The sequence below is a fragment of the Scleropages formosus genome, chromosome 4, assembly GCF_900964775.1.
Source record: "Scleropages formosus chromosome 4, fSclFor1.1, whole genome shotgun sequence".
Lineage (NCBI taxonomy): Eukaryota > Metazoa > Chordata > Actinopteri > Osteoglossiformes > Osteoglossidae > Scleropages > Scleropages formosus.
This window is the reverse complement of record NC_041809.1, coordinates 34,399,238-34,426,204: the sequence shown is the minus strand read 5'-3', so window position 1 is coordinate 34,426,204 and position 26,967 is coordinate 34,399,238. Positions and strand designations below refer to the sequence as shown.

Sequence of the window (26,967 nt, the reverse complement as noted above, 5' to 3'; positions counted from 1 at the left end):
CTTTTATGTGCGTCAACATGTTGACTGAAATCGCGATTTCCCAGTTTTACATTCCTACATTTTGTCAACATGTTTACAGCCTCAAACCTTAGATGTCTTCGGGCCTTGGTGGGTGTTATCTGTCACTTTTGTCAAAAAATAATGGTTCTTCATGTTGTACAAGGAAAACACCTGTTTCATGTTAGATTTTATTTTGTTTTTCTGAATTAATGCACTTTTACAAAAACAAGGGTAATTTTTGTTTGATGAAAGGGATCTGCACAGGGATGAGTGTACATTTCTTATTGTATTTTGCCTCGTTTATGTGTAAATAATTTGTGACAAAAACGATTAACCAGTATCTAAACAGATGGAATACCATTTAAACAGGTCCATAGTGTTATTTTTATTTATGGATCTGTTTCATCTTCTCCGCTTTGCCTTGTGATGACTCCTGACATGGAGAGGATGACTCACTGGAGGACTGATTGGAGCTCATGGGGATCAACCTATAACCTCAAAATGTGGAAAAACACGATGTTCACCAGAGTGCTTCATAACAACACCTACAGTTTGCTTTTGGTTTAAAAATTAAATGGTGATGATGGGACCCTTTGGTTAACCATTATCTGCAAGTTTTTCCGGATGAATAAAGGACTTGCCTGCTGCTTGTTATACAAAATGGGTAATAGAAAAAAAAGTCTTTTTTACTGCAAGTTTGTCTGAAACATCACATTTATGAAAGCTTACATGAAAAATACAAGGTAGAAAAAACAGATGGAGGATATTGCAGTAAATTACAAAATTAGTATGTCATATTTTTATTTACAGTTTACAGCAAGTGTTCTATTACCTCTGCCTATGATATTAAAGAAACTACGTAAAGTGCAAAATATAAATTAGGAACCACAAGTACTGTAACCGATGAGCCTGAATTTAGGAAGCTTCAGAGCACTTGTTTCATGCTGACTTTGAGTGGAGTTCCTGGTTAATAATGTACCCTCTCTCCATTCTGTAACTTTTGTTGCCCATCTAGTAACCCATTGGAGTGACTTTCTTACAGCCTTCTGTAAATGTTCACCTCCAAAACCAGTTTCCGCCCTCTTCTAGGGTTTGTCCATCATTTGCAGGAAAGGCCCTTCTTTCAAACACTGACCGGTACGAAACGTGTGCCAAAGTCCAGAACAGACCCTGGGGCTACAGAGGCCAGAGTTTCCAGAGAAAATGGTCCATGCAGCTGCACCTCCACTACTTTATCTGCCTGCACTGTAATTTCAGATGAAAACCAGCTGCCATAACTGCTGACTGGTCCTGATCTTAAACAGGGAAGGAAAAATGGGATCTGATTGTCTTCATCACCCTGAAGACCAAGGAACCAAGGCTGTGCAAAATCCAGATCCACAGACAGATGAACCTTCAGAGACACTTTCCATCTAGATCTCCTTCTTCGATTCCCATTCCTAAAAGAAAACATTCAAGCGGTGATTATGCTTAATGCAGTTTCTGATGAATTGATGATGAACTTTACGGGGTCTATATGCTACTGTTTGGCATTTATATGCAATTTCTTTACAGATATTTTGACAATGCAGCTATAGTACCAATATGATTAAATTAGTGTAGTATGGTTTGATTTATTAGTGAAATATGGTATGATATAGCATCTCTGAGCACATATTTGTAAAATATTGATCAGCGTGATGAGAGCACTACAAAGACAGACATAATTCATTAAATTGCTATAACAAATAAAGACAACTTTAGTAATTTTGATGCAACTTTAAAGGGTTAGTTTGTTATATATCAATAGATTTTTTTTTTGTCTCGTGTATTTAGTTGCACTTGAATCAACACAATGAAGACATACACTGTTTTGAAATAGCAATTCTGTGTCAGATTCTTGACTGAGCAGTTGTACCTTGGCTTTCTGCATCACATTCCCAGAACTGGGTGCGCACACGGAGACCGGGATCTTGCGAATTTCAGAACTGCAGTTAACCGGAAGGCTTGCCTCACTGTTGGGGCTGTTTTTCTTGCTGAGCTGAGCCTGGAGGCATCAGAAAGTTCATGCTTTCGCTGCCATGATGCTACCTACACGCCACCGCTTTTCTACGCCAATCACTGCTGCAGATAACCATACAGGCGGTCCCCGACTTACAATGGGGTTACGTTCCGCGAAACCGATCGTTAAGTGGAAAATATTGTAAGTTGAAAATGCATTTAATACACCTGATACACACCTCTGTGTGACAGACTGGGAGATGCGGATCGCTGCCGCTGCCCAGCATTGTGATAGAGTATTGCACCGCGTATCACTTGCCCGGGAAAATCATTAGTCGAACCATCGTAAATCAGGGACCACCTGTAAAACTGGAAATCTAGTGTAAAGTCTAAGGAGAACTTTATGATAACCTCATATGATTCTGATTTTGCTTTATAAAATACCTTTAAAAATGCATTACTCAAGTCATGGCCCAACGTTTCAAATGCGTGCTTCGAAGTCAGCACCTTTCTTGTCGGCTTGCTCTCCACAGGTGCGCCCAGCATCCCTCCCGCCAAAGATTTTTTCAGGTTCTCCTTTACTTCAGTGAGTCTCAGTTCCAGATCCACTCGCTCACCCTCCTTCTCCCTACAACTTTCTTCAAGGTGGGCTAAGCGCTGCTCCAAAGCCTTCACTTGCTCACCTGTGACAGTGACATGAACCCTTAACCACAAAGGCATCACAAAAACACTAGGATGTCATGAATATTGGCCATGACCTTTCTGCTTGACATTCAGGTGTCCTGTAGTGGGACAGTAGATAATGCAAGTGTGAAGGTACCTCTGCTTTTCCACGGTCTCATCTTTCCAAAGCCATCATGTCATTTTATATACATATTTCACCCACTTATTCAAAGCACTTTTCGTTGTATTTTTATACACCACGCAATTTCTAATCCCTATTAGTATGTGTATCTTAACATTTGCTTTACAACGGCACAATTACATTAGGTGATCTGCTGGAAATTAGCCTACAGCAGCAATTACGCTCTGATTAGACTTAAGAATATTGCACCTTTTTATCGGATGTATCACACACACACACACACACACACACACACACATTTTCAGAACCGCTTGTCCCATACGGGGTCACGGGGAACCGGAGCCCACCCGGCAACACAGGGCGTAAGGCCGGAGGGGGAGGGGACACACCCAGGACGGGACGCCAGTCCGTCGCAAGGCACCCCAAGGGGGACTCGAACCCCAGACCCACTGGAGAGCAGGACTGTGGTCCAACCCACTGCGCCACCGCACCCCCGCACTCTCGGATGTATCATTAGCATGTAATCCATGACAGCTACAGGAATTAATACATGTTAAAATATTTGCATGATATGTATTATGAACCAGGGGATTATCGACTGTACCCTATAATGGGGTGTATATGTGTTTGTTTGTGTGTGTCCTTACCTGTGGCACTCTTTAAACCCTCCCTAACCTCTCTCTTCTCCTTGCGTAATGACAGTAAGGCACTACGGATCCCCTCTCGCTTCTGCTCCAGCTCCTCCTTCTCACGTAGGTACCTACGAGCATCTTCCTCCGCCCTCGTCTTGCCGTACCTGCCATAGTGATTAGTATCTGACAGCAATGATCAGTCATCAATACTGCATGTCTAACCTGGCTTTTAATTTGTATCCAACACAGACACAACAACCCCAACTCTCACTGATTTGGTTTGGTAACACAGACAAAGGCAAGAGGCCAATATACCAAAATTCCAAGCAAAGACACAGGCATTGAAATCATAAGATGCTAAACCTATTACTGATCTTTACATGTAGAGCATCTCATTACATACAATGAAGTATAACGTGGCTGATCTGACACAGCACTTGTGGAAGCATAATGCATGTCCAGTAAATACGCCATACCCATTACACAAAACATTAAATATACACCAAAGGATACTTTTCATCGGTCCTCAGACTATTGAACGTGTATCGGCCAGGTTCATAGAGGTGACTCCTTACTGGACGACTGGCCCTTGCCAGGGGCCTGGAGGACGACTCTCTGCGTGACGCGTTTTCCACGAGAATCGGACTTCTGACTCTGCTCCCCACCGAGCTACAGGATGTCAGGATGCTGGTTACTGTGTTGTACTGAACATTATGACACTGAGCATCGTTCTTTTTCTACCACCTAATATTTCAATACGTGCCTAATCGTAGCCATAGCATTCACATCCAGAAAATTAATGTAGGATAGCTAGAAACGTCTGCTGCTAAAACACAAAATAGGGCAACCTTAGAATAAAGGTGCTGAATCCCTCTGCTTTTTATTTGCAAGCACTGAGAATACGTTCACATGCAAGTGACCAGCGTGACAGTAAAAAAGCAGTAAAAAGACAGACCTAATTGCAGACTCGTGGGTTGGAACGTGCGCTCAGCTTTGACAGTGTTATTTCTGATTCATGCTGAATTATTCCAGTGTCTGCAATATGGCTTACATAGCTTGCAGTGACAGACTTCACGCAGTAATGCAGTATCATCCCTACACACCTGTACTCCCTCGTAAGCAGCCTCGTCGTACTTCTTCGAATCCGTGGAAGCGCTGCTGGAAGATGTCGCCCACCTAAAGCATTGGAGGAAATCAAGAGGAAGCACCACGCTGATTTACTGCACCGACACTGCACAAAGCCACCGACACCAAAGCGAGGCAAAGACGGCTGACCGTTCGCGTGCCAGCAGTGCAAAGACAACCGGCTCTAGTGCATCAGTCCGGTGGTCAAAGAGCACCGTGGACTAACGCTGACGGCAAACCTGAGGCCGACACCCGCGCTGAACGTGCGCTCCCTCCCGGAGCTCAGACTCACAGGAAAGAGTGGCGGACGGCATCTCGGATGCTGGCGACGGTATCCACATCCACGTAATCATAGTGCAAAACATCGGGGTCACTTGCGTTGCCCGTCTCGGCCAGCAGCATCCCCAGCCAGCGTCCCATTTCCTCAGAGCAGCTGGCCTACAGACATATAGTAGACACAGGGTGCAAGGTTACAGAGGCACAAACCTTACTATTGAGAGAAATCACCCCTGCAGCACTTTTAATAACAGCCTCTTACAGATATGCTGGGCTGCGTACCGTACATTTTGGATCCAAATAAATAAAAGTTATCGATGTCAAGAAATGCTGCCTTTCACACTCATTCAGTGTGATTCTCTTTTCTGTAGGAGTGTTTTCAATGTATTACGTGTTTTCCGTCCGTCCGTCAACAACTGCTTGTTCTGATCGGGGTTGCGGCGAGTCAGAGCCTCACCCGGCAACACAGACAGCAAGGCCAAAAGCGGAGGGGACAAACCTAGGACAGGACGCCAGTCCATTGCAAGGCACCCCAAGCAGGGCTGGAACCCCAGACCCGCCACACAGCGAGCACTGGGCTAAAAGATCCACCTCTTTGAAAACCTCGATCATTCATCAGAGCAGTCAGCAGAGATCAAGAGATGAGAAGTACCTCCAGAGTGGCCACCTCTTTGCCCTCTCGCAGGATTCGGAAAGCGAAAGGATGCTTAGGGCTAAGTCCAGGAGCCACCTCGCAGTCTGAGAGGGGCACCATTCCGATGTGTGTGTGGGGACCCTCCCTGCTCCGGAGGAGAGACAACGAGCCTCCCCGTACGCAGCACCATCGCTCTTTCCATCCCTGGTCCGTCAGCACTCTTAGGTAGCCTGGAGGAGAACAGGGTGACAAGACCCTAAACATGGCTCAGTGCTTTGCACGGAGGGGGTATGATGCTTCGCAAAGATGGTGGTCGTAACGATGTATAGGAGAATGGATGAGCAGAAACAGATGGCAGAGATTGAATGACCGTTTGAGAAGTGAAGGGAAATAACCAAGAGTTTGAGCAGAGGTTCCTCTTTTGGGGGAAATCACCAAAGTTAGTGGATGGGGACTCACCACATCGAGGATCGCTGTCATTGGGAAGGGCTTTAAGAGGATCCCTGGGAAGCGGGAGCTTCTTCCTGGGGAAGCTGATGATTTGTGTGATTTTACGGCCAGCCGCCCAACCCATTGGCCCTGTCAGTTCCGACAGAGCGCCCCGCTTTGCTTTCCCTGTACAGGAACAGCAGACTCAGCCAAGGCTACCGTGGTTAGAAGACCAAAAACAAAGTACAGACACCCCTCCACTTACGTAAATTCGACTTAGGAAAATCCAGATTTACGTTAAAAAATTCCCGGCATACACAATATTTTATGCATGGGTTTCCTCTGGGTGCTCTGGTTTCCTCCCACAATGCAAAGACATGCTGTTCAGGTTCACCCAAAGTGTGTGAGTGACAGAGAGTGTCTTCCGCTGATGTACGGATGAGTGACTCATTGTAAGTAGTGTATCTAGCAGTGTAAATCACCACGGTGACAAAGGTGTGTGGGCTGATAACACTACATAAAGTTCATTGGAAGTCGCTTTGGAGAAAAGTGTCTGCTTAATAAATATAAATTTTGGCACAGAACCACGGTTTATACATCGAAATGAAGGGCACAGCATGTTAACTGGAGAAACCACAATTAACAGCACGTTAGCAACTGTACCAGTCTTTAAAATAATTACTGCATATGGACAGCGACACTGAAATCCTTGGAGTCCTCACATAGCAAGCCACAAACAGGGTTGACGGTGGACGGGGCGGCGACAGCCAGTGATAAAGACAACGGTCAACAAGGTGGGGAGGACAGCTGATACGGCGAGACTAACCGTGTTTGCGAGCGTCCCTCTTGCGGCTGGGGGACGTGCCGTCCCCTGTGGCCACGCTATCTGAGTCAGAGGGATGCTTGTCTGCACACAGCCTCTGTGGGATGGTGTGCTGCTGTCATACGCACAGAAAGGGTATACAAAGAAAACATTACAAAGCCACCTAGGTGGATTTCTCAGCAGGTTTGACAGTCGCGGGCAAAACACACGAGGTCACAACACGATGGAAACGCTGAAAACCTGTGATCTTCCCAGAAGGCATGTACAGTAGGACATTTCGCTCAGCACAGTAAACACTGTCTCTGTTGTTCAAACCAGTAACAGTTTTGTGCTTAATGCCAACACGTCACGGTCGCATGGTTAAATGAACCTCGTGAAGACCAGGATCACCTGGTCCAGCTCCATCTTTCGGAGAATCATGGGAGAGGTGGACCCATCCATTCCGTAATTCACGCTCCCTTGACTGCTCACCTCCCGGATAACCTGCGGAGATGCCAAGGTGAGCACCAGGTAAAGTGAGAAGGAGCAGAGTATGAAGAGAAGAGCTGGGGGCAGAGGGCGTTGCCATGCCGAGCGGTGCCGCGGTACCTTTAGCCAACCCTCGGCCTGCTCCTTGCTTTGCACCGCTAGCACCAGGGCCTCGCTGCCAGGCAGCGAGAAACGCAGTTCGTGCTTCTTCCGCCGCCCATCTTTGGGCACGTAGATGACATTGCACAGGTCCAGGGGCAGGTCAATGTATGGCATGTGGTCTTTGGCCTTCTTGTAACACTGAAACGATGGTTTCGCGTGTCTTCGCGTTAGAAAACCCACAGTTATTACATTCATCTGCCACTTTTCTCCAAAACCAACCTACAATGTTAAGGTACTTCCAGTTATTTACCCATTTATGCACTTGGGTAATTTGATTGGAAGAAGTTAGGGTAAGTACCTTGCTCCAGGGTACTACATCTGGGGGGATTCTGAAAATTTCAGTGATATGCTGACCTCTGCCTCAAATTCCAGAATGTGTCGGTCTCGTAAGGTCAACTGGACCGGTCTGATAACAGTCCTACACGAGTCTCCATTCAGCGGGTTCACCTGGAGCCTGTTGTCGCGGACGAGCGTCAGCTGTTTGGTCCACTGCCCAAACCGTTTCTTCCGCAGCAGAAAGGCACAGATACGGCAGTCCTTCGCAGGACCCACGGAGTCTTCCTCCAAAGGCCATTGACCAGTTAGACGTCGAGCTTTTGCCTCGTCCTCCTCTTCATCGTACGACTCATAGGAGCTGCTAAGGGCATCCGAATCATTATCTGCACAAATACAAACCTAGATGGTAAATTGCCACCTTGTCATTCTACCTTCTCTAAGTAAATTTTACCAAGGGTGATATATACAAATGAACTGAGTTGCAGATACTGCCATCCTTATGTAACTTGCAATGATTATTTTTTTCATTTATACCTTCATTTTACTGCAGCAATACAGGTAGAGCATGCAACCATGGATCCCTGTGGGACTTGATCCTTGCAGCCTCAGATATCCACCTCCTTCATCACCAAGCTACTCTCGTAGTGCAGCTTGGCTTTTTTGGGTGATGTAAGGTACTGCAGCGCAGGACATTCATGCTCACCAGAACTCTTGTGCGGCCCGTTTATTTGAGTGGAAGGATAGTTCTCATCCGCATCTTCATAGTAGCCATCTTCGATGGAGTTGGGGCGGCTGGAACAGTCTGCAAGAAACATATCCCTCAGTCCATATGCATAACAGTCAAGTAAGTCTATGATAATTGCTGGAGGTGCGGTGGAGGGCAGCATCGTGCGGTAGGTCCATTGGGGGTGGACGAGGACTTACTGGTGGCAGTGATGTACTGAGGCACTTTTCCTGGACTCAGGGGATCAGCTTCCTCATAATAATCCTCAGGGGGAGGTGTGGTGGGCAGGGGAGGTGCTGGTGGACCTTCGGGGTTCTGAAGATCAAGGAGGATCGGAGTTCATGGGCAATCTAAACGCAGGATGCTCATGCTGCAGCTTAACTAATGAAAGCTCGGGAGTGATTTGTTCATATCATCAGAAAAAAATGTGCAATATAAATCTAATCTGTCTTCATTTCCTTAGTCCACTTGGTTTTCTTACCAGCTCTGAAGGTGGAATTTCTGGTGTGCTGCTTTTATCCTGGCTTTCGGGTTCCTCTGCATTTTTTATCTCTTGTATTTCTAAATGGTTAGACAAAGTAAGAGCCCTATTAATATTTCCCTTTTATATTAAGTATAGAAATAGACAAGCATAGCAATAAATGATACTGTCCTACAGTAATACATGTGATGTGATTTTCAAGAATTATTAATACTTTAAGGTGAGAAGAAATTCATGCAAGAAAGCCAACACACCCCAGTGCACAGCAGAGCTGCAGACGGTTATGTGTCCTTTACATTTATTCATTGCATTTAAGCAATTTACAGTATTTGCTCAGTTGCACATGTAGGACATTTTTATCGAGTATACTAATGAGTATACTAATGGGTTTTAAATGTCGGCCCCTCAAGTCCAACGGCGGTAGGTCTGCCCACTACACGTACGGACATCAAGTTGATCACGGCGAACACTCCTGTCAATTTCACATTAAGGAAGCATACAGAAGCGGTTCGCCATCCCTGCTTCTGCATGCCGTTGGACTGCGAACACGGGGGAGATATGCAAGGTCCACAAACCCTGAGGTGGATTCTCACCATATCCCAAAAATGCACTGCCCAGGTACAGTGAGGCACCAGTGTTACCCGCAGCACCACCATGTCCCCGTGGATCTGAATAAAATGTACAGTCAAACCTTGACTTTCGCGTGTTGAACTTTTGCGGATTTGATTATTCGCGAGTTTGCCATCAATAGTTAAATGGGGAATTTTTTTTTTTGAGTTTTGTGGGCTACTGCATAAAATCGCAGACGACGTGCATAGACTAGAAAATGTAACTAAAAAAAGTTTAGTAAGTCATAAATGTATAAAATGGATTTTATCATTTACTACAATAAATATAGACAAATTTATTATAAAAAGTTTCAGTGTGCTAAAGAACTGCAGATTACGCTCTCTGTTTGGGGATGCCCAACATATAAAACTTACCGTTGCAGTACAGTGTGGTCAACAGTATTAAGTGTTAAGGGTTGGAGGCCCTAGAGATATTCATGGTTTTTCCACTTTTGTAAGGGTCCTATGCCACTAATCCCCACAAATGTGGAGAGCTGACTGTGAATGGGTGGCACAGTGAGTAGTGTTGGTGTTTTACAGCACCTGCGTAGTGCAAGAGGCTGTGGGTTTGATCCCTGCTCAGTCTGTGTGGAGTTTGCATGTTCTGTCTGCATGGGTTTCCTCTGGGTACTCTGGTTTCCTCCCACAGTCCTAAGACATGCTGTTCAGGTTCCCCCGTAGTGTGTGAGTGACAGAGAGAGTGTGTCCCACTGATGTATGGATGAGTGATCCAGTGGAAGTATTGTATCTAGCAGTGTAAGTCACCGTGGTGAATAAGGTGTGCGGGCTGATAACACTACACAGAGTTCATTGGAAGTTGCTTTGGAGAAAAGTGTCTGCTACATAAATAAATGTAAAGGCTTTTGCCCTTCGCATAGATGGTTACAATGGGTAGGTGCACGAGAATGCAGCGCTCCTGATAAGGTCACAGAATCCTGTTGACAAAAAAAGGCAGAAGACTCATTCCTGTTTTATCTTTCTTGATGCCGTTAGCAGCGCAGGGGTGGAATCACCTCGATGTGGCCCGTGAGATAGCACCATTTGCCCAGAATTTCAAAGCCCCTGCTGTGATCTCTGGAGCCCTGCTGAGACAGACTGTCTGTGGTTGTTTGACCAGGAAAGTAAAATGAGGACGAAGGGACAGCCTTTGTTCCTATGATGAGATGCTGCCTTTCATACTCCATTCAGTGTGATTCTCTTTTCTGTAGGAGTGTTTCCAATGTATTTTTTGTTGTCCATCCATCGTCAACAGCCGCTTGTCCTGAGCGGGGATGCGGCAAGCCGGAGTCTAACCCAGCAACACAGGGCAGAAGGTCAAAGGGGGAGGGGACACACCTAGAACAGGAAGCCAGTCCATCGCAAAGCACCCCAAGCAGGGCTCGAACCCCAGACCGACCACACAGCTGGCACCAGCCGAACCTGCTGCACCACCATGCCCCCCGTATTATGTGTTATGTCCTTATTATTTTACATAATGTATTATGTAACATAAATGTTTATATATACCACAAAAAAAAACATATTACTAGGAAGGTGATCAGGAATAGTTGATATTCTGGTAAAGTTTCATGCAGCTACTTGTGTGATGAACATTAGTTCATATGGTGGAAAGAAACAATCTAACTGCATTTAAGAATCACACATCTGCATCTAAGTGTCTCTTCCTGCTCATGTAATGAACACATTGTATTTTCTATGAGATGTACGTCGCTTCGGAGAAAAGTAAATGAATAAATGTAAATGTATTGCTTTATGCACTCTGCTCTCTAGTTACCCTGTATAGACAATGGAAAAATGAGTAGGCTGAAAACACGGTCCCTCAGCTCTTCTGTTCATCCAGCTGTGAGCAATGAATACCAATCCTGATGAACTGGCCAAACTATGAGGAACGATGGGAACTGAACTTTTTCTTTTCTCCTTTTGTCAGTTGGTTGAATGCTAGATGTCAATGTTGACTTCTGTTGAGTTATTTTAACTTGCAGCTTTCATGCAGTTCTCAGAAAAAAGACACACCAGGCAATAGCAACTTTCCCAATGTCTTGCAACAAGAGGCCTTTTCATTCCTGGAAATGATCTCCCTAAATGATCTGATCCACTTTGTATCTCAGTGGACTCTCCAAGCATCCAGCCCCACAAGACCGAAGAAAAATGAACATTTATTGAACAGCACTGGCACTGATTTATTTTCACTTACATTCATTTATTCAGCCGACGCCTTTCTCCAAAGCAACTTAAAATTACTTACCCATTCATACATCTGGGTAATTCTACTATAGCAATTTAGGGTAAGTACTTTGCTTAAAGGTATTACAGCTGGAGGTGGAGATTTAAACCTGCAATGTCTGTCCAAAGGCAGCAGCTCTAACCACTATACTACCAGGCACAGCTGTTTACCCCATTGGCCCCTGATTTACCTGTTTGGAAGAGTACTAAGGTGATACGCTACATTTTCTCCATTTACTATTAATAAGCTCACCTGGGCTGTCAAATTGTTCAGCCAGTTTTCTGTTCTGTTTTGAAGGACAGTTTTTTAGTTTTTGTTATAATACGAACAACAATATCTTCACCAGTCAGATAGGACTGAGCTTAAACAAAATATGTCCCTGCATGAGTTCGATGTAGTTTGTATTTGTCCCGTACACAAATTTCTCCTGTACCTTCACTGAAAATTCAATGGAACACTTACTTACCAAAGTCTTGAAACAGGGATTCCACAAAGCTGGTCCCATTTCCACAGAGTGTGGTGTTCACATATATGTAGTCTGTTCCATTCACTGGAAGACATACAAAGATAAATTATGGAAAAATACCCTCCTGCCAAAAAAAGGCCACTGATGTTGAGGTCACTCCTGATCGTGGTGTTGTAAGAGAAGTGGTGTTTTAAAAAATTTCATTCTCAAGACCGTGATTAGAAAACATCCGATCCTGTTATCCGCAGACAGCAGAATGTGACTGGGACAGTCGGGTCACACGGGCTGAAGTTTCACCCCCCACCTGGTGGCTTGAGCTCTTTTAATAGGTTTCCAACGGTTCTCTTCTTCTCTGTTGTAGCAGAGCTCAGGTTCTCTTGGTCCAGCATCTTTAGCAGGATATTCAACTCTGTCACAAGGTGCTCCATTGCTTCAGGTGCCAAAGGACAGAGAACTTGTCAATGAGTGAAACTGGCAATCATCATGAAGGCATGTCCCCAAGGTAACAATGCAGCAGAATTAAGGCTATTGCAATGTTAGACCTAGAAATGCCATCCAACTCACTAATGGCTGTATAATACATTTGTTATATTACCCATCCTAATTATGCTCTCTTTCTCACCATGGAAAACTGACGCCAGTATTTCACTCCAAATCTGAATGTACACTTCTGAAAATGCTTAGTTGTCTTAAAGGTTTAGACGCTCGTATGGTATTCGTATACAGTCAGAGTTTATCTCTCTTATCCACACTTTCTGAGGTCGAACAGAGTGCAGGGCGGTACACAAAACCTTCGACTCCGACTCCAGTAACCCAATCACTGCTTCTGACTCCGACTCCGACTTCACAGCACTGCCCAAAAGTGGCACATTATTTTTGGTGATCGACTTACCCGGCGAATATCGGCCTAAACCTATATTACACCTTTAATTTTTGGGGGTCGACTTATACACCAGCATATATGGTACATTTAGTTGGAGTCGGTACATTTTTATCGACTCCGACTCCAGGAACCCAATAATTGCTTCTGACTCTGATTCCACGACTCCGACTCCACAGCACTGCCCAGAATTTGCACATTATTTTGGGGGTTGACTTATCCGGTGAATATTGGCCCAAACCTGTATTACACCTCTAATTTCTGGGGGTCAATTTACGTGCCAGATCGACTTACACGGTACAGTTCGTCAGAGTCGGTACATTGTTACCAACTCCGACCCCAGGAACCCAATAACTGCTTCTGACTCCAACTCCGCAGCACTGACAGAATGTACACAAGAAACGTTTCCATGATATTCCGCTCTGTGTGTGATGGAGACAATTGGGGGGATCCTTGTATTTACATTTATTTAATTTAGCTGATGTTTTTCCCAAAGCACCTTACAATGTCAGACTACCTAATTTTTTACCCATTTACACAGCTCGGTAATTTCACTGGAGCAATTTAGGGTACATATCTTGGTCAAGAGTACTACGGCTAAAGGTGGGATTTGAAACTACAGCCTTTGGGGCCGAAAGCAGCAGCACTAACCATTAGGCTACCAGCAGCCATAGCTATTGTGCTTTCTATTGTATTTCAACAGTTTATAAAACTTCTGAGACCCTGCAAACTGCTGTGGGAGGAAGCCATATCCTCAGCTGTCAGAACATCCACTGGACATCTGGATCTCTTGGCCCCCCTGGCTCGAAGGGCTAGGCCACAGTTTCTACATGGAGGTTCGACAGGGCTATGCAACGAAGAGGCGTGACAGGGCACGGCCTGAATTGATTTCATATGCCAGCCCCCGACAAGAACCGCTCAACAGTGCACAAACAATGGCTGAACTGTTACTGCCGAATTCCTCCAGAAAGAGGAGGAAGCACCAAGGGAGTCTCCCTTTCGGACAGACTGTTAAGCACAAAATCTGCAAAAGACACAAAGAGACCATTATGAGGTTTTAAACGGCACTTCACAAATGCTGTCAGACGTCTATTCTCATTTAGTCTCTGAAAGAGAACTTCTTATCAGAACATGGACCGGAGGACACCAGTCACAGCGACTCCATATGAGTCACTCAGCACTATGAATTAAGGGTCGGGTCATGACAGTCCTGTGACAACCTCTTATCGAAAGTGTAGTGTATTGTTACTCTGTACATCATTCTCAATCCAAATGTTCCCTGTCTGTAAGACCAGACATTTTTTTGTGAACTCTACAGACAGGACAGGACAGGACAAATACTGTATTAATCCCTGAAGGGAAGTTCACGCATAACAGCTCAATGGAACTCATAACAACATGTACATGATGGCAGCCTGGTGGCACAGCGAGTAGCGCTGCTGTCTCACAGTGCCTGGGTGGTGCAGGAGGATGTGGGCTTGATCTCTGTTCAGTCTGTGTGGAGTTTGCATGTTCTCTCCACGTCTGCGTTCGTTTCCTAAAACCCCTTGTTATTTCTATTGCTCTTTAGTAGAACAATCAGGATCATGTACGGTAAGGTGCTACAAGGAGGAGTCTTTTTAGCACATGAACTGACAACCTTTGGGTTTCCAGTCTTTAACAAAACAGGAGGAAAAGAAGAGCTCTGCTACCGCACAACACCTGAGTGGTGCAAGAGGATATGGGTTCAATCCCTGTTCAATCTGTAATTTGCATATTTTCCCCGTGTCTGTGTGGGTTTTCACTGGGTGCTCTGGTTTCCTCCCACAGTCCAAAGATGTGCTGTTCAGGTTCCCCAAAGTGTGTGAGTGACCCAGCGTAAGTAGTGTATCTAGGAGTGTAAGTCACTGCGGTGAATAAGGTGTGTGGGCTGATAACACTACATAGTGTTGATTGGAAGTCGCTTCGGCAAAAAGTATCTGCTAAATAAATAAATGTAAATACATCAAAATATTGTACTATGAACTTCAGCATTGTGTTTGTCTTATTGTAATCATTTTAAAATTTTTTCATGTAAATTATATTCTAATTCTTAACCCTTTCTTACACATTTTAAGACTCAGAAAAGGACAATATACTGCATCCTGCAGGAATATATTGTACAAAGCCCCTAAGGAAAGAGCAAACACTGTGAACAAGGTTCCTATTCACATTGTACAACGTAAACATACCATAAAAGCAGAAGCAAAAAAAAATTCAAAGAGATGTTCTTATTTGCATATGAAAGCCAACAAGGGACCCAGAATGGTTTGGAATCTGACCTGGTCCTATCAGTGTATCACTTCACACAGAGGTGTGGAATTTGAGCAAGAAACACTCGGAATGTTACTTCAAAACTGCAGATCAAAGAGTCTCAGAACACCAAGTGCTTTTCTTATTTGGGTATGTTTTTTAATGATAATAATAAAGTAAAATGAAAGACACTGCATGTTTGCTTTTGTTTTCAGTACTATTATGTAATTCTTAGTGAAATAGTTCCAATAATCAGCAGTTTATCCTGCATACTAATGCTAGGGAAAAACTTATTGATTGATCACATAATCAGCTACATTTATTCATTTAGATGATTTCCTCCAAAGTGACTTATAATGTTAAGATATTTACTCTTTTATACAGCTGGGTAATTTTACTGGTGTGATTTAAGGTAAGTAAGGACACTACAACTGGGGACTTAAACCTGTTATTGTTAGATCCCAAGATAGCAGCGCTAACCACTAGGGTACCAGCTATCCCTAAAACCAAAACTAAAAACTTTAGCAACTTAGAACCTAATCAGTTGTTTAGCTCCCTGAAGGCCACAATATACAGCCCCAAAGACAATACAGAAGATACATGAAAAAATGTTCAGCGGCTGACAAACTGGTAAGATCTCAAGCTTATGCACATGAACAACATAGAGCCTTATACTGTAATACAGAATAATACAGCATAATACATCACTGAAGTCCCATACCAAACTGACACCAAGAAGAAGAGTAAAGTTAAAGAAGTGAGGAGCTTCATGGGAGAAAAGCAAGGAACCAGATTTGTACCTTCCAGAACCAGCAGCTGAAGGGGAAGAGATGCCTCTGATTCTCCAGAGAGGTAATAAGAGTTTTCAGTTACTTCACATTTTTTCCACATCAGCTATATTCATAACAACACTGTTGTTGGTTAGATATTTTGTTATAATTGATTTGGCACTCTCTCCCTCATTCACACTCCTTCCGCTCCTTTCGGTATCTGAAAGACTGTCCGTTGTGGTTCTCCACTGGGGAGCCCCTCTTTCAGCCATGATGAGTGGGTGTGGGGGCGACCCATGTATTTTAGGCTACCACCCACTCTTATCTGGCTGTGTCATGATTGGCTGAAGGCCCGAGACCCCACAGTGCCTAGGAAGAGCTATACATTTCCACCTATTTATTTAGCAGATGCTTTTGTCCAAAGCGACTTCCAATTAACTCTATGTAGTGTTGTTATGAGCCCACACACCTTTTTCACCGCAGTGACTTACACTGCTAGATTCACTACTTACACTGGCTCACTTATCCATACATCAGTGGAACACACTCTCTCTGTGTCACTCACACACTATGGGTGAACCTGAACAGCATGTCTTTGCACTGTGGGAGGAAACCAGAGCACCCGGAGGAAACCCATGCAGATACAGGGAGAACATGCAAACTCCACATAGACTGAGCGGGGATGGAACCCACATCCTCTCGCACCACGCAAGTGCTGTGAAACACCAGCACCTCCTCTAGAAGTTAGCCTCCCATGGATTCGTGTCCTCCTTGCACAAACAAGAACCGAGAAAGTCTTGATCTTCACCCTTTCTGGAAGTTTCTCACCACAGAGAGCCCTGTTACAGCTAAGACAGCACACAAATAGACACGGAACGCCAACACTGCAAATGTGGGCTCGCACAGTTCGGAAGGGCTGCTTTGAAGTGTGTTTTTGTAAATGCCACAGTGTTTGTGGCAGTGTCCAAAAAAACCGACATCAATGTTTTTATTCATTTTGGAAACACTGGGAAGCAGATATGCTAAAATAAATTTAACCTCAGGAAGTGGTTGGGAGAAACAGTAAAGCCGATCTCGCGAATGTATAACTACGCCAGAATTATCTGACATTTTTTTCTATTCTTATGCTACTCTCTGGATTCCAGACTCTTTGGACATTTTCCTTATTCCTGTGGAATAATTACCAAATGTATGGTAATTATCGTACGTTTCACAGGACAATGGTAACCATTCATTCTCATCTTGTTCTGAATGTGTAAAATTAATACAAATTATGACTTTAATACAAACTAAGTTAAATTTCAGAATGAATTTCAGAATGTAAGGAAAACAGGTCAGAAAGATGGGACATACATTATTTCATTTAGCTGATGCTTTACTCCAAAGTGACTTACACTCTTAAACTACTTAGAATCATTTACCCCTATACAGCTGGATGATGTTTTTTTTTTTTCACTTGAGCAAATTTTAGGGACAGTATCTTGCCCAAGGGTACTACAGCTGGAGGGGAGGCTTGAACCTACAACCTTTGGGTCCAAAAGCAGAAGCACTAACCACTGTCACCTGCTACCCACTGCTGCCTTAAGCTCTTTTACCACAAACCTTGATAGAAATGAATTTGACATAACATCATGTTGCAAAAATCTTAACATTCGAGTCAACATTGTATCTTTTCTATGCACTGTATGCAGCACAGACCGTGAAAAAGAATTTCCCTTTCAGTTTTCTTCCCTCCAATTTTTTTTTCTGTTTTTGCAGCTTCATGACGTTAAACTTGATCATAACTTTTTCAGTTCAACTAGTATATGAATGGAACTTGGGGGGACTCCAGAACTGTTTTTGTGTGATTTCTGCATTGGGGGAATAATGACATGTATGATCATAGGAGCAAAAAAGTAATTATACCGCTAACGTCAACATAATCCAATTCAGGACGACATTAGAGTCAGCTGATTTTGGCTAGACCTGTTGCATAACACCACTCCCAGGACACTTCTTAAGATCTTTGGAGAAAAGCTGTTGAATTCTATCAGTCTAAACACACACACACACACACACACACACACACACACTTTCTGAACCGCTTGTCCCATACAGGGTCATGGGGAACTGGAGCCTACCCACCAACACAGGGCGTAAGGCCAGAGGGGGGAGGGGACACACCCAGGACGGGACACCAGTCCATCACAAGGCACCTCAAGCGGGACTCAAACCCCAGACCCACTGGAAAGCAGGACCTGGTCCAACCCACTGTACCACTGCGCCACCGCACCCCCTACTCAATCTAAACAGTTTTTGTTTATTTAACACGACACACAGAAATGCTGAATTGCTGCATTAATATTTTGCCTTTGTGCTTTAGCTGCTCTCCCTCTCGTTCATTTTTATTCGCCTGAATACCATCTCAGATTTATATTCTTGGATGCCTGGCATGAAATAATAGTGTACAAGCACAGCGCAGGGTACAAAAACAGCTTGTGACTGGGAGTCTGATACAAGAATACACCCGTTTGGCTTCCAAAACCCTCCTGCTCCCACGCAAGTCTCCCCACCTCAATACTCTTCCACCGCCACGCAGCCCCCCAAAAGAGCTGTGTGCATGTAGTTCGAGTATGAGCGGGTGGTTAACAGTGTGCCTGGTTTACTCAGCAGGGTAAAGTTTACTTTACTTAAGTAATCCAGCCACACTGCTAACCACCCACTAATACTTTACATTTATTTATGTAGCAGATGCTTTTGTCCAAAGCAACTTCCAATAAATTCCAGTGTTATCAGCCCACACACCTTATTCACCATGGTGACTTACACTGCTAGGTACACTGGGTCACTCATCCATACATCAGTGAAACACACACACACTTTCTTTCTGTCACTCACACACTATGGGTGAACCTCAATAGCATGTAATTGGACTGTGGGAGGAAACCAGAGCACCCAGAGGAAACCCACACAGACACAGGGAGAACATGCAAACATCACACAGACTGAGCGGGAATCAAACCCATGTTCTTTCCCACCACCCAGACACTGTGAGACAGCAGCGCTACTTGTTGTGTCACCGCACCGCCCGATTTAACCCCCCGCACCCGTGTGTGATGCTAAATGCTAAACTGACTGAGCAGCCCAGGTTTAACCCATCCTCTGATGCTGAGAGTTCACACACCTCAAACACAAGCCCAAGTCAAACGCTGCACTTTGGAGGACGGGAGTACGTTTTTACAGGAGATCGACGCGTCCATCCGAGGCCTCGCTCGGGGCCCTTCCGCGCCACACAATACTGCATTGTTTCCCCCGAACAACAGACCTGCCAAAGACACCGCAGCCTAAGAAAACAAGACAATAAAGAGCGGCAGAGTGAGGAAAGCACAAACACAGAAGTAGAAAACAGCGGTATGGACACAGCTGGCTACTTCTGCTATGCAGTTCAACTGCATTCTGGGTAAAAGGATACAGTATGTCCTGCAGCTGTTTCCTGTCCGCACTGACAGTTGTATCACCCCGACCTTCTGCTTCCTACTCCTTTAAGCCTGTCCCCAAATTCCTTGGATTGTACCCCCCGCCAAATTGTTCATGATAAAGCCTAAACCGCGGTGATCCCTTTACTCTTTCGATTTTGCAATGTCCGCACTTTGCCGTCCGCGTTCCACAAGTTGCACAGATCCTCCTCAATTAATTTTCACGCGGAGCAGCTCACAGTTACAAACATATGAAAATACCCTGAGCCCGGGGAACGCAGGAAAGGTTTTAACGCCAACACCTTGCGTAACCGATGGCAGATGGAGGGGTCAAATAGGGGTCTCTGTGAATTCTTTTATTTTTTTTTTTTTGGAAAAACAAATATACTCGACTTCAGAGGAAGAACTGTGGGGTGGCATTTAGGAAAGCTGAGCGAATTTTTTTAATAGCATAACATCCCAAATGAGATCAGTCAGAAAGAGAGAGAGAGAGAGAGCAAAAAACAAAGTTATTGAAATTGAGAAACATTTTTTTGTTGCTGGTGACCCATTTTAAGGATAATTTTGGATATAGAAAGCAGCCTCAGTGCACTTGGAAACTAATAGAACCTTCTTTCCTGCCCTGATACACAACGTACAGACGCACACATCATCTGAAACTGCTTGCCCCAAATGGGATTGCAGCGAGCCACAGCCTAACCCAGCAACACAGGAGGTAAGGCTGAAGGAGGAGGGGAACACACCCAGGACAGGACGCCAGTTTGTTGCAAGGCAGCTCGAGCAGGACTCGAACCCCAGACCCACTGGAGAGCTGGACCCGGTCAAACCCACTGCAGCACCACACCCCCCTTCGATACACAAAGTTATTCTGCAATTTTGTCTCTGCATCACGGCTGCAAATAAAAACATCCCTTTTTGCCTTTTCTCGGGAAGATGCATTAGAAAACTAATAATACTCAAAAGTCGCCTCTTCCTTTTAATCTCGGCCTGCTTGTTTACCTTCCTCGTGCTCCTTCAGTATCTGAACGCTCTTGTATACAAGCGGAAGTGAATTTGTACGCATGGCAGCACCAGTTCGACGTGAGATAAACACACCTCTGTCCGCAATGAGGCTTCTTCTTCCTCGGAGCGCCGATTTTTTCTGCCCGGCACGGTGACTCAGCGCTGGCCGATTGTCTCAACCTTCCTGTTTTCTCTCTTGCGGAAAAATCCATTTGTCCTCCTATTTCCCAGCAATATTGTCTGCGGGGCGCCATTCATTCGTGGGTCAGTGTCAGTGATCCTGATTGTCAATATTGTGTAGAAATTATACAATAATAAAGTATTACACTCTCAGCGCAGTGGTTTGGCGACATCAGTCATAAGTGCTTTAGATGAAATATCCTTCTCGAAAAAAAATTAACAAGGGCTTTGCTTCGGTCGCTAAAGAAAATGCAAAAGAGAGACCTGAAAATAAGTTGCGTTCAGATTACGTTTTAGACGCTGGGCTTATTTTGATTTTTCCACCAACAATTGCTGGGAAAAGTTCTGAGGTCAAGAAAAATGTTGATTTATTCCACTGGAGGGATTTCAGAGAGGAAGAGACAGGAGTGTTGGTGGAAATTTAATCTTTTTTCCACATCAGTAATATTTATGTATGTATTTTTGAAAAAAAAAAAAAAAAACTAATTGTACACACATTGCACACACGCCCTCTCTCAACCTCTTCGGAGGATGGAGTCCCCGACCACCATAACCTAATACCCCAAGACCTTAATCAAAGTGCCTCTGACTGTATGTCTGGCAAATTGAGAAGCACATTTTGGAGGGAATAATGACAGTGTGACGGTCTGAGGAGGAAGAGTTTTGCAATGTTGACATTTAATTTCAAATGAACCAGTAAAACACTGAAGGAACTGCTCTTTATGTCATGTATGTTTTTGTACTGACATGTATTTATTCAGCAGACACTTTCTCCAAAGTGACTTCCAACGAACTCTATGTACATGTAGTACTATCAGCCCATACACCTTATTCACCGCGGTGACTTACACTGCTAGATCCACTACTTACACTGTGTCACTCATCCATACATTAGTGGAACACACACACACACACACACTCTCTCTGTCACTCACACACTATGGGTGAACCTGAACAGCATGTTTTTGGACTGTGAGAGGAAACCAGAGCACCCGGAGGAAACCCACACAGATAAACTCCACACAGACTGAGTGGGGATCGAACCCATGCCCTCTCGCACCGCCCAGGCACTGTGCCACCATGCCGCCCATATGTATGATTATACTGGCAGAAGAACAGGTATGGTCTGACGGTTATGAGGTCAAGAAGACGCTTGTAGGAGTCGCTGTAGATGAACGGCCAGGCGAAAGACTCAACATCAGGGCAAGTGTACAGGTCAGCGATCTGACCCTCACACCCCCCCGGGCAGTCACTTTTTCCAGCCCAAACTTGTATTCGCGGGAAAATCCGCACACGTTCAGACAAAGATCCACTTCAGCTCCCGCACATGGCCTGGGTCAAGAGCCTGTATGACTTCACTACACATCTATTTATTTCATACACATCGCTGCGCTTTCCCTTCTCTTCTGAACAGCTACACAGGGATCCTCTGTGCGGCACCAGCGAGTTGTGCGCTGGCAGAGCCTTGTGTGTCTGCTGCTGATAACTGTAAGCATCCTGCTACAGGACACACACTGCGCTACGAACTTTCAAGACGAGTTAAAGGAAAAAAAAGTTACTCCGTTTGCTTTATTTGCTTTCTAATACCCACAGCTGTTTGAATGTTTAAACAAAAGGATGAGACAAGCTTTCCTTTCCTGCAATTAAAGATGTAATAATAGCTCTGAACAGAAAACAATGTTGCCATGATTAGATTTAGTAATTGATTAGCAATGAGTGGAACAGAAATGCAGTAAAAAGCAATACAGCAATAGAGGAGGTATTTACAGGACTACTTCATGGGGCACTATAGTGCTGCAAGACAGTCGGTAATGTAGTGGTTAGAACTGCTATGTTCAGACCTGACAGTCACATGTTTAAATTCAGATATAATACTCTTGATCAAAGTACTTACTCTAAATTACTCCAGTGAAATTACCCAGCTGTATAAATGGGCAAACAATTGTAAGTAACTAAAAATTGCAAGATGCTTTAGAGAAAAGTGCCAACTAAATGTAAATGGCTTTATGACCATTCAATGGTAATAAAGTGTTTTGAACATGGTTCTATGACACTATGGGACAGCTGGTAGTGGAGTGGTTGGAGCTACTGTCTTTGGAGCCAAAGGTTGTAGGTTTGATTCCCTACTCTGGTTGTGGTACTTGCTGTAAATCACTCCATTGAAATTATCCAGCTGTATAAATGATTACACACACACACTTTCAGAACCGCTTGTCCCATACGGGGTTGCAGGGAACCGGAGCCAACCTGGTAACACAGGGCGTAAGGCCGGAGAGGGAGGGGACACACCCAGGACGGGACACCAGTCCGTCGCAAGGCACCCCAAAAAAGGACTCGAACCCCAGACAGCAGGCCTGTGGTCCAACCCACTGTGCCACCGCACCCCCTACTATAAATGAGTATATAATTGTAATCTTAACATTGTAAGGCTCTTTGGAGAAAAGTGTCTGCTGATAAGTTAAGAAATGTAACTATAATGGAGAGGTGCAGGAGGACTTACATTTCTGTGACAGTTGATAGTGTAGGGGTTAGAGCTGCTATCTTTGGATCCAAAGTTTGCAGGTTTGATCCCCACCTCTGACTACAGTACCCTTGAGCAAGGTACTTACCCTAAACTTCTCCAGTAGAATTATGCAGCTCTATAGGTGTCTAAAGAACTGTAAGCTTGTGGTAATTGTAGCCTTAACATTGTAAGTTGCTCTGGAGAGAAGTGTCAGCTAAATGAATAAACGTAGTGTTCAAGGGTCCAACATTTAACGCTTTGATCGTCACTGTCAAGGTTCATCTGAGTTGTCTTAATCTCTCAAAACAGGACAGCTCTGAGGTGGGCTGTGACAAACAACAATGTACGAAGAGGCAGCAACCTCTCCTTATTCTAACAGGAACCGTAGGAGACAAGTGGGACTAAAAATAACAGAGCAATACATACTGAAGGAAAAAGGCAGGAAGGCAAGCAGCGCAGACCAATATAGCCAATGTTATTTTCCCCTGGTGTTCGGAAAACCGAGCGAGGCGAGAAGATCCCCTACAAGTTTCCAGGATGAGGAAAGGGCACATCACACCATGCCAGCATTCACTGGCTGGGAAGGAGGTGGCTTTGCAATTTACCTGCTTCTGCAAAGGAGATGTTGGATGAAGGAGGCTAAGGTTGGGGTGAAGGTCTGGAATGAGCACTTAGTGGATGAGTACAGTCAGTCAGCGACATCAGCAAGACAGCCAGGACAGGCAGCAGTGTCCAACCAGACTCTAGCCATCATCAGTGATCACAGTGAAAACGGGAAAAAAAAGTAGTTGCCATATGTGCCATATTTTTGTTGAAACATTTCCATGTTCAGCTGGAGAAGCCAGTCAGAGGAGTGATGCGTCTGGAGCTGAAAAGACTGAAACCTAGGCAGAAATTTTTATTTTGTTTTCAAAAAGGATTCTTTGCCCAAGATCCATCAAGGTGCTGGTGGGTAGTGGGTTGAGACCCAGAAATTCCCTGACATTCTTCCACCTAGGTCATCTTGACAGGTGCATGCGTGGATGAGAAAGAGCAAAACCTGGCATTGTGATTGCTCACGAGTTCAAATTTGAAGCTTTTATGAAAGCTTAACAAGTGCAGGACGAATGTATATATACCTAAAGACGCCCGGCGAGAAACATGGTGGTCTTGCTAAAGTCTCAAAACTGAACAAATGTAAGGCTGATCCTTTCGGGAAAAAAAAAAAAAAAAAAAACACACACACATATATATATATATAAGTTATAGAACCCTTTGCTCCACAGCCAGAAATGACCAGATGGGCCATGTTCTCTTTCACACTGAGGAGGGATCACCTCACTGCCTGAAGCCGTAGGAGGAAAGGAAAATACATGCAGGACCCATGAGCCGTCTCCCCTGCCAGACATGAAATAAGGGATTCGTGGCAAAATATTATTCCTAAAACAAATCTGCCATCAGCATAGGAACTTCTGAAATAGCGGGAAACTTCTGTCTTAAGTTCACAAACCTCTCACCACAGGTCTCATTTGGACTTCGCTTCTAGGAAGCACAGGGAAGGTGAGATACTATCTGACCTTTGCATCCAAAAACATCCAAAATTTGCCACTATACTATATCCAGTATAAACTACAAATCCCAGAAGCAGGTGGCATTGTGGATAAGACTTGCCTTGCAGTCTGGAGAGCCCTGGTTCCAGTTCCCCTCCTACTGTAGCACGTTTGACCTAGGTGTTTACACTGAGCTGGGGAAGCCAGCAGTATAGACTGATTTGCACTTGAAGGACTTGGGTTTGAATCCCACTTCCTGCTGTAGCACAATAAATCCCTCCAGTAACAATAGCCTGGCTGTAAGAATAGGCAAATTTATGTAGTAGTGAGGAGTAAAATCACTGTATACAAATGTAGCATTGGAAGCTGCTTTGGCGAAAAGTGTCAATTAAATGACAGAAGAAATGTATCAGCTAAATTAGGGTTATCATTAATAGTTTGCGAAAAGGTATAACTACTCATCACGTGTCTTCCAGGCCATCATGTGTCCAGATTCGAAAGATGTACCAAAGGTGTTTTAAACTGGGCAACGGAGCAAGAACAAATTCAATAAAGCTGATACGCATCACTTCCACGGGGAGATACAATCCGAGTGCCTTCCATTGAAACAGCAGGACGCTCTTACAATACCACTTCAGGGTAAGTACAGTACCTTGATCAAGGGTACAACAGCAGGAATCTTCAAATCACACGAGAACAGCAGAAACAGTAATGCTGAGCGATACCCAACCTTGCTATTATAATGAGGGACTTCATTTGTTCTGACAATTTTCATTAAAGCAAATTACAGATTTAAGCCACCAACAATTATTTACCTATTTATACAGTCAGGGAGTACCACCAGAGCAAGCTTGAGTAAGTACCTTGCTCAAGGACACCAGAGCTGGAACTGGGATTCCAACCTGTGACCTTCGGGTCCAGGCAGTAGCTCTAACCACTACAGCACCAGTTGCCCCAGTCAGTCACAAAACAGTTCATTATTTTCATTAAGCATGATGTTTCTGTTACGGGACAAGGGGGTGCGGTGGCGCAGTGGGTTGGACCGCAGTTCTGCTGTCCCGTGGGTCTGGGGTTCGAGTCCCGCTAGGGGTGCCTTGCGGCGGACTGGCGTCCCGTCCTGGGTGTGTCCCCTCCCCGTCCGGCCTTACGCCCTGTGTTGCCGGGTAGGCTCCGGTTCCCCGCGACCCTGTATGGGATAAGCGGTTCTGAAAATGTGTGTGTGTGTGTGTGTGTGTGTGTGTGTGTGTGTGTGTGTGTGTGTGTGTGTTTCTGTTACGGGGGATGCGGTGGTGCAGTGGGTTGGACCGGGTCCTGCTTTCCGGTGGGTCTAGGGTTCGAATCCGGCTTGGACGGACTGGCGTGCCGTCCTGGGTGTATCCCCTCTCTCTCCAGCCTAGCTATGCCCTGAGTTGCTGGGTTAGGCTCCGGTTCCCCACGACCCTGTATGGGACAAGCGGTTCAGAAAGTGTGTGTGTGTGTGTGTGTGTGTGTGTGTGTGTGTGTGTGTGTGTGTGTGTGTGTGTGTGTGTGTGTGTGTGTGTGTGTGTGTCACCAAGACAAATTCCTTGTATGTATGTGTGAACATACTTCGCAAAAGCTCGTTCTGATTCTGATGCTGGCAGCAGCAGCAGCAGCAGCAGTAGTAGTTGAAGCTATTGCCTGGACCCAAAGGTTGTGGGCTTGATTCCCACCTCCAGCTGTACCACCCATGAGCAAGCAAGGTACTTACCTACTCCCGTAAAAATTACCCACCTGCGCAAATTTGAAATGGGTAATATATATAATTAATTAAATTCTAAAAGCGTCGGATACATGATGAATATGTAAATGTTCACCGCGGGCGCACAGACAGAGTATCAATGCGTCCGAAGTTCAAAGCAAACACAAGTACACTTTGTCTCCCACATGTTTCCTTCGTCATTCAGTGAAACTCATTGAAAGTAAACAGTCGCGACGAACAAGCCAGGGTGAAGGTCTAGTCATCTTCCAATCGGACTCTTCGATCACTGCAAAAACAGAGTAAAAAACGGGGGGGGGGAAGGAATCGTGCGCAGCCCCGCCGACGACGGTCCGCTGAAGCCTTTTCGTCTGGCACAACAAACAGCCTTCGAAGCCCCCCGGTCACTTACCGCAGTCGCTGCTCGTGTCCATGTGGGGGCGAGTGCGCGCGCCGCACTTTGACAGCTCCGCGCTCGCGCTGGAGTGGACATTCGGCCCCGCGTTCGGCTGCAGGATGTGACTCACTGGGTCCTAAAGCCAACAGA

At 44.9% G+C, this 26,967-nt stretch overlaps 1 protein-coding gene across 4 annotated transcripts; it reads right to left on the bottom strand.

Annotated features, from left to right (window-relative positions):
* Window positions 1-26,967, bottom strand: LOC108934419 (actin filament-associated protein 1-like 1). Of its 4 annotated transcripts, none has more exons than XM_018752209.2 (19): window positions 26,833-26,967; window positions 12,418-12,543; window positions 12,114-12,197; window positions 8,816-8,895; window positions 8,535-8,649; window positions 8,314-8,412; window positions 7,782-7,993; window positions 7,293-7,472; window positions 7,095-7,187; window positions 6,708-6,819; window positions 5,912-6,067; window positions 5,471-5,682; window positions 4,835-4,980; window positions 4,521-4,593; window positions 3,993-4,086; window positions 3,433-3,600; window positions 2,488-2,663; window positions 1,898-2,026; window positions 1-1,439 (listed from the first exon to the last, which is right to left on the bottom strand). In XM_018752209.2, the coding sequence occupies exons 1-19, from the start codon at window positions 26,852-26,854 to the stop codon at window positions 1,413-1,415; spliced, it is 2,304 nt and encodes a 767-aa protein (XP_018607725.2). In that variant the 5' UTR covers window positions 26,855-26,967; the 3' UTR covers window positions 1-1,412. The 4 variants fall into 4 exon arrangements, with proteins under 4 accessions (XP_018607725.2, XP_018607726.2, XP_018607727.2 ...); XM_018752210.2 differs by having other exon boundaries at window positions 6,708-6,816; XM_018752211.2 differs by lacking the exon at window positions 26,833-26,967 and adding an exon at window positions 16,065-16,140.

What these genes read in the sequence shown, in the direction of transcription:
- LOC108934419 (XM_018752209.2), bottom strand. Translation starts at nt 26,854, where the DNA reads ATGGACACGAGCAGCGACTGCG. An exon ending in AAATTCCACCTTCAGAGCTG is followed by an intron (nt 8,650 to 8,815) that starts GTAAGAAAACCA and finishes CTTGATCTTCAG; the next exon opens with AACCCCGAAGGTCCACCAGC. An exon ending in TGACAGCGATCCTCGATGTG is followed by an intron (nt 5,683 to 5,911) that starts GTGAGTCCCCAT and finishes GTTCTCCTCCAG; the next exon opens with GCTACCTAAGAGTGCTGACG.